This window comes from Equus asinus, chromosome 3 (genome assembly GCF_041296235.1).
Source record: "Equus asinus isolate D_3611 breed Donkey chromosome 3, EquAss-T2T_v2, whole genome shotgun sequence".
In the NCBI taxonomy this organism is placed as follows: domain Eukaryota; kingdom Metazoa; phylum Chordata; class Mammalia; order Perissodactyla; family Equidae; genus Equus; species Equus asinus.
Window position 1 is genome coordinate 92217993 of NC_091792.1, and position 17851 is coordinate 92235843.

The 17851-nt window shown below is 37.3% G+C and overlaps 1 protein-coding gene across 1 annotated transcript; it reads right to left on the bottom strand.

Moving 5' to 3' along the window:
* Nucleotides 1–3864: 3864 nt before the first annotated feature.
* On the bottom strand, nucleotides 3865–17425 carry IBSP (integrin binding sialoprotein). The gene is made up of 7 exons (XM_014842440.3): nucleotides 17239–17425; nucleotides 14508–14575; nucleotides 14367–14417; nucleotides 14194–14271; nucleotides 10284–10349; nucleotides 5401–5574; nucleotides 3865–4837 (listed from the first exon to the last, which is right to left on the bottom strand). The coding sequence occupies exons 2-7, from the start codon at nucleotides 14559–14561 to the stop codon at nucleotides 4328–4330; spliced, it is 933 nt and encodes a 310-aa protein (XP_014697926.2). The 5' UTR covers nucleotides 14562–14575; nucleotides 17239–17425; the 3' UTR covers nucleotides 3865–4327.
* Between the last annotated feature and the right edge of the window lie 426 nt (nucleotides 17426–17851).

Consider the following 17851-nt stretch of genomic DNA (forward strand, 5'->3'; position numbering starts at 1 on the left):
TGAGAGGTATATAGGATGTGCACCCCAGAGCAGTCTCCTTTCCTCCCTTTACCAGCTGTGTTATCTCAGGAAGTGGCTAATCATCTCTACAACTCAGTTTCCTTACCTGTAAAATGGAGTTAACTTCCAGCAATTGTGGGAATTAAGTGATGTGATGTACGTGAGATGCTTAGAATGGAACTGGCACACAGTAAGTGTATAATTAGCTTTAGCTATTATACTAACGAAAATAGTGGTTCTCAAACTTTAAGGTGTGTTGGAATCACCTGTCCACCCCGAGCTTTGGTGGCACTCCAGAATTTGCATTTCTAACAAGTTCTCAGATGACGCGGATGCTGCTGATCTGGTGCCTACACTTTGAGAACTACTGAGGTAAGATTAATTTCTGTGTAAATAATGGAGACCCACAATCACAGTGGCTTAAAGAAAATAGAAGTTTATTTCTAGAGGTTGGGCATCCAGGGCTGGTGTGGTGCTCCTCGGAGCCAGACTTTTTCTATGTCATCATGTTGCCATCCGTAGATTGATGCTTCATGCACACTGTCATAGAAGGCTCACCACCGTGGTTGAATTCAAGCCAGCATGAGGGAGAAATTGGAGAAAGGGAAACTGAATAATACTTCTCTTTACAGAGACCACCAGGAAATTGGACACATCAAATGTTCATCTGGCCAGAACTTAAATCAGATGGCCACATGTAGCTCCAAGAGAGGTGAAGAAATTAGAATTTATTCTGTAGCCACAGGCCTAGCTTAAAAAACCAAGTTCTATTACTCTGAGAGCGAAGGGAGAACAGATATTAATGGGCATCTAGGAGCTCTGCCACAGCTACAGACTGATTTCTACATGTGAACTACGGCAAAAGAATTTTCTATGGGCAGGAGAGTATAAATATCCAACTTCATTTCTTCCCCCCAAATATGAGCATAGCTTATTTCACTTTTTATCTTTCTTTATTCAAAGGAGTCATTTGCTTCATTCTCAGGGGAAGGATTCTCTTTCTCTGGGAACAATAAAAATGTTCCTCTTTCTTTTCTAATAATTTGAGTTTTCATCAAGTTTTTTCCAGATGGACCGTCAACAGCTACCATCAGAGAATACAGAAAATAGATCTTTTGGGTGGGAAGGTCAAAGGGAATTTGGAGCAAGAGGCCAGGGAGCCTAGCTAGCTAGGATGGCAGAAAGAGGCTGGCACTGTAACATGTGGTTCCAAGTAGGAAAATTATTTCAAGAGGGGGCTTCCAGACTGAAGATATTCCATGGTATGGCTGAGAAAACTGCTGTAAGGGGCATCGTTGGCATGCCCAGGAGCTGTGTTAAATTACAGCTCTCACCCCCCCACCTCTCAGTCTTGATCCAAGAACTCCACGCTGCTTCCATCTCGGCCCTGGGTATTAGTTGTCTACAGGCCTCACCATCTGACTGCCCAGTTGTGCTGGTGTCCGTGTTGTGCGAGGCTATGTATCTTTCCTCTGCTGCCATTGCCTACTCCAAGTGAATGCCTTGCCACAGTGCTCCTAAAAAGCCCCACTAGTCTAAAGGAGATGCCTCAATGCTTGGAGCAATGGTGGGTAACAGTTTCCGTTCTGCCCTCAGGGATCAAAGTGAGCCAGCTCAAAGCCCTGAGGCAGGATCGTGGGGAGTGGCACCCACATTACATAAATCAAAAGCAAAGGAAGAAACCATAAAGGAAAAGATTAACCAATTTTGCTATAGAAAAATGAATAAAAATTAATAAATGAACTTGACTGATTTTAAAGATCCTTTCCAAATCTAAGATTTGATGATTCTTTGATATATTTGATTCTTTTATATATTTGATATAAATAGTAAACATACTTATATTGCCTAATAAACAGTAATGGTTTACTGTTCCCAAGGCCTCAATCTCATCAGAAACTTTTGTTTATAAAGATGCATTAGGACAAAAAAAAAAAGTTCTATGAGTTCCTAAAAGACAATTTTTATGGCCAGATTATTCTATTACAATGATATACACCTAAGTGTTCAGATGGGCAAAGGAAGGCTCGTGGAGAGGAGAGACGTGATGATTCTGAGTGCCTGAAAACACCGTCAGACACTCAGCAGCAGCCTACTGAGCGCACGCCGTCTGCAGGAGATGTGGCAATAAAGCCCGGGGAAGGAACTCAGTTTACTCTCAATAACGCCGTTATTCAAGCCCATCTAACTCCAGAGCCCACGCACTTTGCACAATACCAAGTTGCCTGTGTAAAAAGATATACCACAGATACAAGAAGATCCTTTCTTTGAAAATATTCTTCGAGTCATAAAATACGGCTGGTTCCAAGAATATTGTGACATAAGACAAGGCTCATTATCAGCAATGTTCTCATCATTAGCGATTTCCTGCCCATTCATGGGTCCAGTGTGTATACAGATGAATATATATGAATGAATATAGCATCATAGTGAAGAGCACAGACTCTAAAGCCAGGCTGTCTTTGTTTTAACTCCAGCTTTGCCGCTTGTGACCTTGTGCAAAATGCATAACCTCTTTGTGCCTTAGTCCCTCCCTCAATAAAATGGAGGATAACAATAATACCTCCCTGAGAGAGTTTTGTGAGGATTAAATGAATAGCAATAAAGGACATTATTGGAATAATTGGTAAAATTTGAATATGGACTTTATACTAGAAAATATTGTCATATCTATGTTAAATTTCTTGAGAATGAGAATGGTAACAGTACTGTGGCTACATAAGAGAATTCCTTGTTCTCATACTAAAATGCTAAAGTAGTTAGGGCTGAAGAGTCATGATGCCATGGTGTGTGCAATCACTCTTCAATGGTTTGGCAAACAAGTATGTATATTTATGAAGAGAGGCACACAGAAATAGACAGAAAGAGATGACATAAACATGGCAAATGTTAGCCATTGGTGAATCCAGGTGAAAGGTATAATAAGGGTGCTCATGTTCTAGTCTTCCAACTTTTCTGAAGGCTTGGTATTTTTCGAAACAAAAAGTTAGGAGACAATGAGTTGGTGCATGTAAAGCCTTACAACTGTTAGCTCTCAGACTAAGATCACTCTGAGGACAGAGTTCTTCATCTTCATTAGCCCAAGGTCTGACATTGTCCATCTCCAAAGTAGATGCTCAGTACATCTTATAAATGAATAAATAAAAAAAGTTTGAATTTTTGTCTTCTTACTCCTTCTCAGTATCTACTTTCCTTCACTACTCCCATTTGAAATTTACTTTTAGCTCTATATTAAAGTATAAATTGCAGTTAAGGCTTTGCATAGCAGCCCTCTTTGGTGTGAGTGAGTGTGCGTGTGTGTGCATGGTGTGTGTGTAAGAGTTTTATACCCTATCCCACTCCCTACCTCACCTAAAACCAAACCAAATGGGGTAGAGTTGCCAGGTATAACACAGGACATTCAATTAAATTTGAATTTCAAATAATGAATCATTTATTGAGTATAAATATGTCCCAAATATTTCACAGAAGCCAAATATTGCATGGAGCATACTTGTACAAAACAATTATTCATTGTTTACCTGAAATTCAAATTTAACTAGGCATCTTCTATTTTTATTTGTTAAATCTGGCAACTCTAAAAAAACCTTTTATTCTCCTGACGTATATGGCTGACCCGCCCACAAGCATATCAAAATCTTAGTTATATTGGTTTACTCATGAGAAAATGCTTATAGTTCTTCTGAATTTTAAACCATAGTAGAAATAAGCTTTTATCCCTTAGCTGAATCATCCCCCACTGGTCTCGCCTTTTTTCCATTTTGAATCTCTCATTTTTCTTCGTAATTATAAAAGATTTGAAGGATTGCAATTTTATTTGTGATAAAACCCATAGATAGAATATACATACAGGTCACATAAAAATACATAAGGATGACAAATCTAATATACAGTGTTGGATAGGCAGTGTGATTAAAGAACTACACACTTATTGTATACAGTGTCATTAATGTCAATGACTCTCTTCTTAGAAGCACTTCTTGCACAAAGAGTATGTTTTAGCAGTTAGTAATAGTACAAACATGTTAAAAATACTATTTATAGAACTACGACCTCAAAACATTCAGTCGAATTCAATTTCATGGACTGGTTTACCACTCACTTGATAAATGGCCCTGATTTACAATGACCTTTCAATAACACACCAGGGAGAAGCAACGAGAAGCCCGTTACTTGCAGAAGCAATTACAGAAAATCACTTTGGAACAGTAGCACCATTCCACATTATAATATGCACATTTGTTATATTGCACCTTCCTGAGTTGAACTTTGAAAACAATAGCCACATGAAACACTAGAATGAATGAATTCATCCCAGGCTGGGCCTTCATTGGTGGTAGTAATCTTGACCATCATAGCCGTCATAGCTACGCCCCTTATAGTAGCTGTACTCATCCTCATAGGCTCGGTAATTGTCCCCACGAGGTTCCCCATTCTCATTTTCATAGACTTCGTATCCATTGTCGTACTCATTGGTGCCTGTTTGTTCATACTCCCCCTCATACGCAGCGGTGGTCCTGTAGACCTCCTGTGGTGGAGTTGTAGGTGCAAACCCTCCATTTGGAGCCGTGGTTGTCTTAGAGCCAGCATTGTCCTGCTCTGCAGGCACTGCGGTTCCTTCTGCATTGGCTTCTTCTTCACCTTCCTCTTCTCCGTTGTCTCCACCACTGCTGCCATGGCCATTTTCTGCCTCCGTGCTGTTGGAGCTGGTGCCGTTGATGCCTTGCCCATTTTCATCCACTTCTGCTTCATTTTCTTCATTTTCGTCTTCTTCCTCTTCCTCTTCTTCTTCATCACTTTCCTCTTCTTTTGTACCTTTGTTTCCTTTGTCCCCAGCCTGTATGGAAAAGTTTGAAAGAATCCAAATTTAGGCATGAAAAATGTAAAACTTAAGGCCACTGTTTCATCCAACACAGGCTGTACTGACAGCTTTGTTCTAGACGTGATTTTGAATTGAAGCCTATTTAACTTACTAAAGAATTGGTTGGGGTTTTAAAAATTCAGAATGAGTACCTTTGTCAGTGGGTTTTGATGGGGGAAAATGTACCCAATAAATAAGCCTTCTCTGTGGGAGATGCTTCCTATAGCTTTGCCACTCACTCTCTCTGTCTTGGTCCTCTTCCCTGAAATGCAATGGCCCCTCTGAAGATCTTTTATCCACTGCTAAGATGCTCGTCCTTAGTATTTTGTTGTAATGCAGAAAGTCAGTGTACTAACATGGGAAGAGAATTTGCCTGAGAAAATATCTTTCCTTGTTTATAAACAGGGAAATTATATCTGCTCTCACTTTTTCAATGAGTGAATGAAGATAATATAAAATACTTTGTCTATGGTGTCGGGATAACCTTAGACTTCAGTAAAGAAATGAAATCAGACTAAACATTTTGGAGGAATTATTACCTTCTTTGGAAGCTGGATCGCAGCTAGACCTATATTTCCCATTCCAGGGGTGGGCTCCTCTCCATAGCCAGGTGTGATCGTAGACAGGGTGGTGTTCTCAGCGTCCGATTCTTCATCTTCATTTCCTTCAGAATCTTCATTCTCTCCATTGTTTTCTTCTTCATTTGAAGTCTCCTGGTAAAAATAGCCAGAACCAGATAAGTTATTTTAGATGGAAGATAACTCAAGATTTGTTGGAGTCATGAACCATTATTGGGAAGACATTTGTATCCCTCAGCCAGCTCATCACCCAGTGTTGGCAATTATGCTTCCTTGTATGCCCTTCTCACTTCTAAAAACTCAACTCAAAGTCATCTCATCCTATTCACTTTGCTATCTCGTGTTTTAGATATTTCCACATTCTATCTAATCAATTCAAAAATATTTGTGTAATAATTTCCACATATGTGATTGTGTGGTATCACACCATAACATGGCTCAGGCTCTTAAAGTCTTATTAATAACTACTACAACATGGCAGTAAGTTAATTCTTATATTTGCTAACAAGTAAGCTGAGGACTTTATACATATTTTTTAAATTTCTTATAGCAGCTCTGTAAGTGGGATTATTGCTCTCACTCTTCAGAAAAGGAAAGTGAGCTCAGAAAAGCTAAATAACTTGCTTAAGATCTTATAGTAAGTGATGAAGCTGTATCTTTCTAACTAGAAAAACTCAGCCCTTTCTAACATACCATGAATTTTTTTTTTTTTTTTTTTTGGTGAGGAAGATTGGCCCTGAGCTAACATCTGTGCCAGTCTTCATCTATTTTATATGGGACGCCACCACAGCATGATTTGATAAGCAATGTGTAGGTCCGCACCCGGATCCGAACCCATGAACCCCAGGCCACTGAAGCGGAGCACACGAACTTAACCACTAGGCTACCAGGCTGAGGCCCTCCCATGAAGTTTTTGATGATGATTAAGAGTCATAGGAATCATCCACACTACACCTAGGATTTTTTTGCAGAAATGCATTTTTTATAGAAAACTTTCTCTTCAAATTGATTGCAAGTTTTATTTAGTACCAAATGTAAGTGAACATATTTCATGTGCTTTCAAATTTAAAGAAAAAAGACATAATAGTTCAAAATCCATCTGCCAATATGTAAGTCAGTTCTCTGCCATTCAAAAGATTTCAGGTATTTGACACACAATCCATTTTTCTGTGCAATGAAGAAACTTAACACTCCAAGAAATCCTTAGGGGTATATTATGTTACTGTTTAAAAAATTAACACTTCTGAAATGATGCTAATTATAATCTTTAACATTTTATTCTTTTGCCTTTGCCAACTCCATGTTGTTAGGCAATTGTTTGTTAATTGAGTTAATATCCCAATTTAAATAATAGCTAATATTAAAAGCCAGGATTTCAAACATATAGAACTTATTTACTTTAAATGAATACTGGAAAATTGAATTCATTTCAATATAATTTTAAAAAGATGTGACGTTAGCATAATTTTAACTAGGCATCCTATATTTTAAGACTTCAAAACAAACAAAACACAGATTTAGCTTGCCTTATCACTAAAGCAAAGTGACTACAGAAGAATATGTTTGTTTCATCAAATTTGTAAATTCACTATTTCTTTTTTTTTTTAAAGATTTTTTTATTTTTTTCCTTTTTCTCCCCAAAGCCCCCCAGTACATAGTTGTATATTCTTCGTTGTGGGTTCTTCTAGTTGTGGCATGTGGGACGCTGCCTCAGCGTGGTTTGATGAGCAGTGCCATGTCCGCGCCCAGGATTCGAACCACCGAAACACTGGGCCGCCTGCAGCGGAGCGCGCGAACTTAACCACTCGGCCACGGGGCCAGCCCTGTAAATTCACTATTTCAATGAACTCTTGGGACTAGCAGAGTCTGTCCAAAATGGTCTCCAAGCTAATTGTGTCAAATATCCCACAAATACCATACTGTTTATTTATTTTTTCACGTTTATGCTTTAGTCCAGCAGCCTAAACCTTTCAGAGGTAGAAAGAGCAAAGACCCTTGGAGTAGGAGAACACACAAGTTAGGTCCTGTACCCTCACGTCACAGGTGAGAAATCTGAGGTCTAATGGGATAAATGGCTCATATGAGGTCAAATAGAGGACAGTTCATTAGTGGCCGGGTCATGACTAAAGGCCCAGACTCCCAACTCATAGACTTCTACATTGTCTCCTGAAACACCCTTTCTGTTCCTAGATACTTTATTTAAGGATATCTTGCTGGAATGAGTTAACAATGAAAATAGGTCAGTCTGTTGATGACTATTAGTCCTCATATATCTTATTGAATAGAAAAATTAGCAATAATTTGTGCTTAAAAATGTATTATTAGGGGCTGGCCCCGTGGCCGAGTGGTTAAGTTCGTGCACTCCGCTGCAGGCGGCCCAGTGTTTCGTTGGTTCGAATCCTGGGCGCGGACATTGCACCGCTCATCAAACCACGCTGAGGCAGCATCCCGCATGCCACAACTAGAAGGACCCACAACGAAGAATATACAACTATGTACCGGGGGCCTTTGGGGGGAAAAAGGAAAAAAATAAAATCTTTAAAAAAAAAATGCGTTATTAACCTACTAGAATCTAGGCTAAAATGACTAAAAGAAACAAGTATTAGAGAGAATGTGGCACTCTCCTGTACCTATAGTGGGAGTTTGCACCAGGACATCTGCTTTGGGGAGTTGTTTGGTTGCATCTACTCAGCTTGAACATATTCACACCTTTGACTTAGAAATTTCACTTCTAGGTAAAATGGCCTCCAAAAAAGAATGCATGTGTTCACGATAAGGAGTACTGCTGGAATGTTCGTAGCAGCACAATTTGTAATAGCCCAAACTCGGAAACTACCCAAATGAGAATGAACAATTTACAACTACAGAACAATATGGATCAATCTCTGAAGTTGGGGGTGGAAGAGGCCACATACAAAAGAGTATATTCTCTATGATTTAATGTATATAATACATAAAAAGATGCAAAAGCAATCTATCTTTTAGGAGTCAAAATAGCAGTTGCCCTTGGTGGAGCTTAATGAATGAGTGGAATGGAGCACAAAGCATGTGCTGCTTTTCCACATGGGTGCTGGTTACACTTGTGTGTTCGGTTTTTGAAATTTCAATGATCTATATACTTATGATAATTGTGTTATGTATATCATATTCCAATAAAAGTTTTTTAAAAGTGAAGCTAAATAGTTCAGGAGTGAGAAAAAAATGTATAATTACCAAATAAAAAATACGTCTAAGCACCTTCTCATGTGAATACAGTTCCTGGGAACTCTGCAATGAACCTGAATTGCCAGTGAAATTTTAGGGAAGAAATGAGGAAAAAAAAGAGGTTCTAAAATCTCTTCAGTATGGAAGACTCCCAGTTTTATTTATCTACTTTTCCATGATCACTTTTAATGGATGATCTTTGGAGCATTTATTCTTCTGAAGTTTCATAACCAAACCGCCAAATATTGACTGGCCACCATGTATGTGTAAGACTCTGTGCTAGGCAGTGTGAGGACATGCAAAAGAGGGTGCAGCACACTTCCTCCCCAAAGCAGGGATGGCAACTGCACTGTCTAGTCCCCTGGGTCATGGGGAGTTGGCAGATAAGTTTTGGGAGGACCATATATGTTCAGAGATTGTTGGCAAAATGGTGGGTGTGTGATTTCACTAGAGTCCTATAGGAATCCTAATCTTCCTCCATCCCCAACCAGCATCACAACAAATGAAGATTCATTGCAAAAGTTACCCATTCTAATTGGGAAATCTAGCTGGCAAGGCAATTTTACAATCACTGTACAGCAAATAGCTGTAATGAAATGGATTATCCTAGCTTACTTGTTATGTAAAATTATTATGTGAAACTCCAGGCAAAATTTTGTGAGATTTGGTAGGTGGCATTTTTCCTGGTACTGGCTTAACGTTCCTGTAAGGCCTTCCTTTAAGCTATTAGGGTAAATTATGGTACTGGAAATGTTACTTTTATGGTTAAAAAAATCAAACTAATGATTTGTCGCTTTTAAAGTTCCCACACCATTTTGTTTTCAAGATAGCAGATGTTTACCCATGATCCATTTTTGACTGTCATTGCCCCATTCGTAAATAGCACCTAAGAATACCTGAATTTAGAAAGTTCCCAAACCAGTGGATAGCTATAATTGACTATCCAGGAAAATGTACCTAATTAGTACGTTTTCTTGGGCAAGAGTGTCAGTTACAAACATGTTAGCACAATTTCCAAGAGGTATAAATGAATTTTAGCCATGAATGACACTAATTTGTAGTACTACATAGGATGATATTTATACACCTTGAGTATTTACATTTCTTTAAGAACACGAATTTTACTATTAGACAAAAAGACATATGAAATTCCTATTTTTTAAAAAAACCCTACTTTGTGGGTCAATAAGGGCAGATGATAAGGATACAAGATTAGCTTTCACATACTACCTACTTAGTAAACTGAGTTTTTTAAGTTCAGTCCTTAAAACAAGTATTGCACTGAGTTTAGGATTGTTACGTATTTGTCTTTTACCATCGTGTTCTATCCACCTAAATATAAATAATACTTCTTTTTCTTTTTATCCGAATTCACATGTCTTCTACTTAAAATGGAGACACTTTTGTTTTTGTGTACCACTTACAGGTAACTTTAACCCCAAACTGCAACAGTATTTTAAACAAGTCATTTTAGTTGATTCTAATTTAAATAACATTTCACTCGTCCAAAATAGAAGACCGTGGGCAGTTGGTAAACTGGCAATAGCTATGTGCTGAGTCCAGACTACAGAAGACTGGTTTCCTATTTGTTTTTTGTGCTGCCTGGTTTGTCATGAAAAAGCCTGCAGAAATTTCCTTACCTCTTCTTCCTCCTCCTCTTCTGAGCTATCACCATCTCCATTTTCTTCAGAGGAATCACTACTGGTCTGAAAAAAAAATATGAATTCACACACATATGAATATATATATATGTACACCTATATGCATATAATGTATACATGCATATAGGTGTACATATATGCATGTCCGTATACATATATACAAACATATATGCATGTTTGTGTATACGCGCATATATATACACATATATTCAACACCAAAGAAAATTTCCTTCTGACTGAAATAAGATAAAATACACACAAATATTTACTCAAACTAATTAGTATTACCATCTTGATTGATTTATGTACTTAGAAAAATTCTCATGCAAATGTGAGAAAGATATGAGGAGATTGGGCATACATAAAAGGAGATTAGAGAGAAACAGGAATTTTACGATAATCCGGATATGAAGTGACATACTCCATTTTCAACCCTCAAAGCATAGATGACATGTTGAAACATTTTGTATGTAAAAATCAGAGCAACGAATCACAGAATTGCTTAACTTTGAGAGCACGAGAAGATTCTCTGGTCCAATTTATTTTACAGAGAAGGAACCTGAAGCCCAGAACAGTTGTGACTTTAAGCAATTCAAGGCAAATCTTGGGCTAAGACATAGATCACGCTGTTTTATTTTCTTTATAAAATATAAATGAAATGATGATTAGGCTTACTATAAAATGTAAGTTGTTACTGGATGATTCTCTTAAATCATCAGCTCTCCTGGTGAATTTAAATTAGAATTTGACTTGAAATTAAATTTGTGTATAATTTTTAGTATCTTTCAATCTAGATGAAGCTAATCCCTAAGATAAGGTTTTATATATATATATATATATATATATATATATATATATGGTCTTATATATATATGTAAATAAGGTTTTATATGTATATATAAAGTAAAAATTAGATAGGATAAAACAATTCATTTACTCATTTAGGAGATTTACAGAGTACCATCGCTCTAAAGTTCTCAATATTGGATGAGAATGAATTAAACCAAGGAATCTGTATATAAAAATATAATTATAGGTTAATGAGCTTTGCTGCTTTTTTAAAGGAAATGTCACTCTGAACATCTGTTATCAGAGCCTCGAAGACAGTAGAGGAGATTCCTCATCTTTCTCCCAATGGTAACCCAAATTGAATTTTCCTTCTTTTTCTGCAACCACTCATAATGGCACCAGGTATACAAATGGATACCCAACTTAAGATTCTGTCATTTTCTGCTCTGCAAATTTTGGTTTTGATTCTGATGACCCAGTTAAGTACCTGGGGTCTTAGAAAATATAGCTGCAGGGGAACCTCGGGATTAGAGATCAGATACGAGGAAACACTCATGCCCCAGTCCTGCTCAGGGCTGTCCCTGTTGGGCTCATTCTTCAGGTGGCCACACCATGCACTGAAGAAAAGGGAATGCTTGTCCCCTTGAGCCAAGAATAACCTTGGGTGGAAAAGAGAATAATTAGACCTGCTTTTCCACTGCCATGACCTTCATGGTTGAGTCGTCCCTATTCAGCTCAGAGGGTGAATAAACCATCATATTATATTTGAACTATTTCTATTTGTTAGTTAAATTATATATAGAGGAAAGCATATTTATGCAGCATATTTTATCTCAGTGGGAGTGTTTTAGTCATTTTACAAGCCTCCTCACCTCTAGCCTTCTTCCTGCCCCAACCACATTACTCTTCAATTAGTATCTGCAGTGAGAACAACTTTAAAACTGCATGAAATGCCTTGAAGCCTTGGCATTTTCTTATTTTCTTTTCTGTCATTTATGCCTTATTACTAATTTGTCACTAAGTCTTATTGATTCTTCCGGGAGCCTTTCATACAGATATAGATATTTTTACCATTATTCCTTCCAACTTCTATCACTCCATTTATTCAACCCCAAAATATACATTCCAGGCATTGTACTGGGAGTGAGGGTTGTAGTAAGAAATGAAACTGGAAATATTGGCAGTTTCCCCATGTCAAGCATTGTGATAGCTGAGATGAGTCTAATAAAAGGAATATAAAATAAAGTTCCTGCCTTCTAAGAGTTCACACACTAATCAAGTATCATTTGAATCATAAAAAAGCAATTTCCTCAATTAGAAATGCTGAAGGTGTTAAGCTGATTTATACTTCGATTTCTATAGCCAAGTACATAAATAAGCTGTGGTAGACTATTGATGGTTTTGCAATCAATTTAACACATTTAGTGCAAGTTGGTATTTTAGAAATGATTATACATAAACACAGACTTGTTTGAACACACTATGAATTTCAAAGCCAATATGCCTTTTTGGGTGGCAATGTGGGCACTAAACACTTAGACTTAAGAGAATAAATAATAATTAAGAGCCATGGAAAATGTATTAGTAGACATGAAAGGGGGAAAATCTTGGAAATCAAACTTTGTAGAGTAAGAGGAGAGATCATAAATACTAGGTCAGACTGCTGGATCAGGAGATATATTTTGTTGGATTCTATTTTAAAACAACTCTCTTGCAAATTCTATATTGGTTGAGATGGACCTATCTGCATATAATTTGAGGAAATTTTATGTATTAAAGATATATGAACTTTGAGTCTACCAGTGATGAAAAATATAATCTCTCCTAATATCTTTTCACTATGGACATTTAAAATGGACCACACATATGTATCTACAAAAATTTCTAGATAGGAATATCTGTAAGTACCTTGTATTTTAGAAAAGTCGAGGAGCTACTCAAGACTTAAAGTGATTATCATTTCCATTTAGTTTAAGAAAGAAAACAAAGTGAAGTTTCAAATGAGCACTGTTTATCTATGGGCCTGAGGTGAACCAAAGAATGGAAGACAATTCTGAAAACCCACAACTCTTGTATCATTTGTGCTCATATTTCTGTGGCTGCACACATTTCCCATAATGATTATGGTGCTAGAAATACTTTAAGATTGCCATTTCCTATCATTGTATGAGTTGGAAATGGGTTAGCCCAACATATGGTAGGATGGTATGCCAAGCCACTGTGCTGAGGCATCGTTTTCAGCATCCTGACCGTTTTTAGTGTCTCAGGAGTCCTGGGTCAAATGGTGCATAATTGGTGCTCTGAACCCAAACTGTGTAGTAATAAAAATAGCACAGATCTAGTTTGTTGTATATTTAAAATCAACACCACACCCTCCAGTTTTCAAAGGCCCTCTTCACAGGTAACCCAGCAAAAAGAGAAACTCTTATTTTTAGTGTTTAGTTATTTTCCTTTTTGTTTACAAATTTTAAGGACGTTTTGCTTTTCTCACAAGCTTTTTAGTTCACCTCATGAATTTCTCTCTTTCCTCTGTGGTTCTTGAGCCACACTTCCATTACAACTATGCTCTAACATATTGCTGTAGTGACCCACACAGGTCAAAGGTTCAGAAAACCTTCAGCAATTACCATTGATTATCAAGAATATTTTTTCTAGTGGTCTTTGCTGTGTATAAAGTCAATTTCCTTTCCTACCAATTAAAGGATTCAAAATTATTGGATGTAAAACAGCTGTATGACAGCATTGAATCAACCATAACATGACTATTAGTGGCCTTAGCACTGACTCAATTGTCAACAACTGATAAAATTGTCTACTTTTGTCGGAGTTAGTGAAAATACCTGAACTCAATGTGCCAAGGTGTTTGCTTTTATTATATCATTCTTGACCAGGCCCAAATGAGTTTACTGTGTGTGTGTGTACCTGCTTTAAAAGATAAATTAGGAATAAATTTTATTTTATTAGAGTAAAAACAAACATTTTGTAGTAAGTGGTCTTTCTGGCTGAATTTCAGTGAGAGTTGAATTGAGGTGTTTTGTAGTTAAATTTTATTCCCTTTAAGTTGTAGTAGATGAGAAGGAAAATTAATTTTTCTACTTACCTGAACTGGAAATCGTTTTAGAGGAGGATAAAAGTAGGCATGCTTGTAAAGAGAATATCGTGGCCTGTACTTATAGACCTGCATAAACAAAATAAATGGTATATCCATGTTTAATGTGGAATAAATCCAGAGTAAGTACAGTCAGGCCAAGGAAATGTACTAAAATTAATTACCCCATTTTCTTCAGAATCCTCTAATTTGGCTCTTCGATGCAAATTTTTCATCTGTTTGAAAGAACGTTTAGTTATCATATATTCTCTCTCTTACAGAAAAAGAAAATAGAAAGAACTACAGGTTTTTAATAAAGAACTTACTGAGAGAGCACAGGCCATTCCCAAAATGCTGAGCAAAATGAAAGCAGTCTTCATTTTGGTGATTGTTTCTGGAATTAAAGAAGTGGTAAAGTTAAGAAATATTAAAACTGAGTGTAATTTTCTTGCTCATATTAGATTAAGTATTTAATTTGTTTATATCTCTATTCAATTATAGTTTTGACTAATTAAGCCCAAATTTCTACTTTTGCTTTAAAATTCTTCCATTTAAGTGCTAGAAGACTGACTTTACCCATTTGTTTGATAATCTGGAGCTCCATATTTGGCTTTAACCTATCTGCTGTGACCTGTCATTGGAAGCCCATTTCATTACTGCAAGGAGCTTGCATGCTTAGCATCCTTCACACTTGGGCAACGAGGCCTCCTAATATCATTGACATATGAATATCGGCTGAGTTGAATTGTTAGTGTAATTATGTGGCCTGTTTGCTTTGTTTGTAACTAAAAATTAAGCAAAATTGATTACATTTAACGATTGCTTTTACACCAAAGACCCTACAGGCAATTTTCAGCTTCTACATAGATTTTGAACTAAAAAATCACTTGCAAAATGGAGACTAAGAGCCATTTTCCTATGAATATCTTGGAACAGTTAGTGCTTTTTTGTGTGTGTGAAATGATCCATAATATGTGAAATACTCTTCTCCTAGCATGTGGCACTGAACGGCCATGTCTAAGGGTAATTCTGTGAGAGGAGTTCATCAGAGTTTCACCTGGGGTTATCAGGAGCAAATTTCCTCAAATTAGGTCATTCTCCAGCTCCACTGAAGTTTTCCATCACTGGTGTGGGAGACTTTCATGGAATGGATCAGGGGCTCTCAGTGTCAGGGCAATAGGCATGAAGGACACTTCAATTCTATAGGAGAATTGAAGATGCAACTCTCAGAGTGCAAATAGTTCCCGAACAGTCCTGGGGTTTGCAGCCATGCGAAGATCTCAGTTCCACATAGACTTCTCATAACTAAAAGGAGGGAGATTGAAATCCTATCCTATTTTAATTTTATTCTATTTGATAAAATTCCATTTTAATAGAGGTTAAACAAACTTAGCTGAAAACTTGACAGCCACCTACTTGCACTGACATACATGGTTAACTGAGAGTGCTTTCTCGTGCAGAGTGACAGCTTCGGTAACATTCTAGAAGCAGTGTGTAATGGTGGTGGCAATTTCCCCATACACACACTTGGAAAAGTAATATATTAAATGTATAAAACCCATGTCGTATACTGTACCCTGAAGGTTGATTCTGCATTTTGTCATCATTAGCCAAGATTTCCTGCATCCTTATTGAGTATCTGACACTAAAATAAGTATTACACAGAGTAAGACTTGAGGACTGGAGAAGCTGTCCTGGGTCCTAAGTCACACACTATGTGTGGCAGAGTGGGGCTTTTGATTTTGATGTCACACACTTCCTCACAGTCCTCTCTACTTTGGTAAAAGTTCTTGACGGCCACATGGGACAAAGCAGCTTTGCTCCTGAAGGGGACCCATCTGTTTAAGAAGTTCCATTGCTATTGAGGTGCTCAGAATAATACTTTGAACTCTGCTGCCCATGGTCAAGCTCATCAACTCAGGAGGAAGATATTTGCTCTGCAACCTTATGAAAGGAGTTGGAATATGTGAAGTATTTATAATATCTTTTTTTTTTTTGAGGAAGATTAACCCTGAGCTAACTACTGCCAGTCCTCCTCATTTTGCTGAGGAAGACTGGCCCTGAGCTAACATCCATGCCCATCTTCCTCTGTGTTATATGTGGGATGCCTACCACAGCATGGCTTGCCAAGTGGTGCCATGTCCATACCCAGGATCCCAACCGGCGAACCCTGGGCCGCCGAGAAGCAGAATGTGAGAACTTAACCACTGTGCCACCGGGCCAGCCCCTATAATATCTTAAAGAGCTAAAAACTTAAATATATAGAACTGTAGAAAGAGTTCTGATTACATAAATTTCTCATAACAAAACCATAAAAACAACTAGATGAAATCATAGCAGGGATAATATTAAAAGAACCAAGTGGTGCACGTAAGCAGCAATTGGCTGCCTGCATAAATGTCATTTTATTTACTTTGTGATTCACCAAAAGCAAAGACCTCTATAGTGACCACCGCTAACCCAGACAAGAAGTCAAACATTCTTAAAGGATAGCTTTGAGAATCTAATTGCAAGTTTTTCGGGGAAGAGTCTGATAAACTGCCAACATTATTTCTTTCTCTACTTCTACATATTTTCCTCTGTACTGATTTTAAAGCTATAGGATATGAACACTTTGAAACCGAATGTACAATGTACTGAAAAGATATTGTGTATAACTGAACTACAGATTAAGCATAATTTATGGAGAAGTCTGCTTACATCGAGGCAGATTTGGGAATGCAAAACAGTATTTCAATAGGTTATCTTGAATGCACCAGGATGAGGAAACAAATAGTTATCTATGAGGTGCAGAGACAGAAAATAGGAAGCATAATTTCCTAGTTTATGTGCAGAATATTAAGAACTTATTTACATGCACAGGTTAAGAAATAGCCTTTTAGAACGAATCTAAGATCTGAGATACTAGTTTAATGGTAAACAAGTATTAAATTTCAGAGCCATTCTATACAAGGCAATGATATCAACATTTAAATAAAAAATGCAAAGCCATGTTCAGAGATGTAAGACGTGGAGCGTTTGATTTTCAGGTAATGAAGCTGTCGTATTAGATCTTACCCGTGTGCAGTCCCGGAGGGAGGAGGCAGGCTCGCAGGAGTGAGGGACACAGATTGACTATTTCCTCTGCTCGCTCACTCACTCATTCACTTGCTCTTGCTGCCTATAAACTCTTCTTTGCCTTCCAACAGCCAATCACTGTCATGGCCAAGGTGATGTCAGACCGTGGATTCTCACCAGGAAAACCTCAAGCTTCAACGCTTTTTCAAGACACAGGCTCAGTTGAATAAACATGAAATGTGGTTCTAGTGCCAAGAGGTTTGCATTGTGGAACTTAATTGAAGGGTGAGATGTAGATGAATGGCTTGAGTTCTGAATATATATAATAATATACCGAATCCGAATTAAAATAAACAGCAAAGATTCAACCACTTAAAAATTTCATAATTATCCAAGTTTTCACTATGTCATCAGACACAATCCTACATTATTAGTTTAGTAAAAAAATATAAAGAAACTAAATAATAAAAGAAGAAAGCTGATGAACAATTAATATTTGAATATCAATTATTTTATATTTTTTCCTGAAATATGTGTCAGTAGCTCATAAATTAAAATTGATATAATTAAATGTCAGGATTTATAAGGCATATTTGCTAAAACATATTGCTGA

Bases quoted from the DNA above. Each gene is read 5' to 3' on its own strand.
- IBSP (XM_014842440.3), bottom strand. From the start codon at position 14,561: ATGAAGACTGCTTTCATTTTGCTCAGCATTTTGGGAATGGCCTGTGCT. The intron at 14,418-14,507 runs GTAAGTTCTTTA...TCTTTCAAACAG, and splicing joins GAATGGCCTGTGCTCTCTCA to ATGAAAAATTTGCATCGAAG. The intron at 14,272-14,366 runs GTAATTAATTTT...TTGTTTATGCAG, and splicing joins AGGATTCTGAAGAAAATGGG to GTCTATAAGTACAGGCCACG.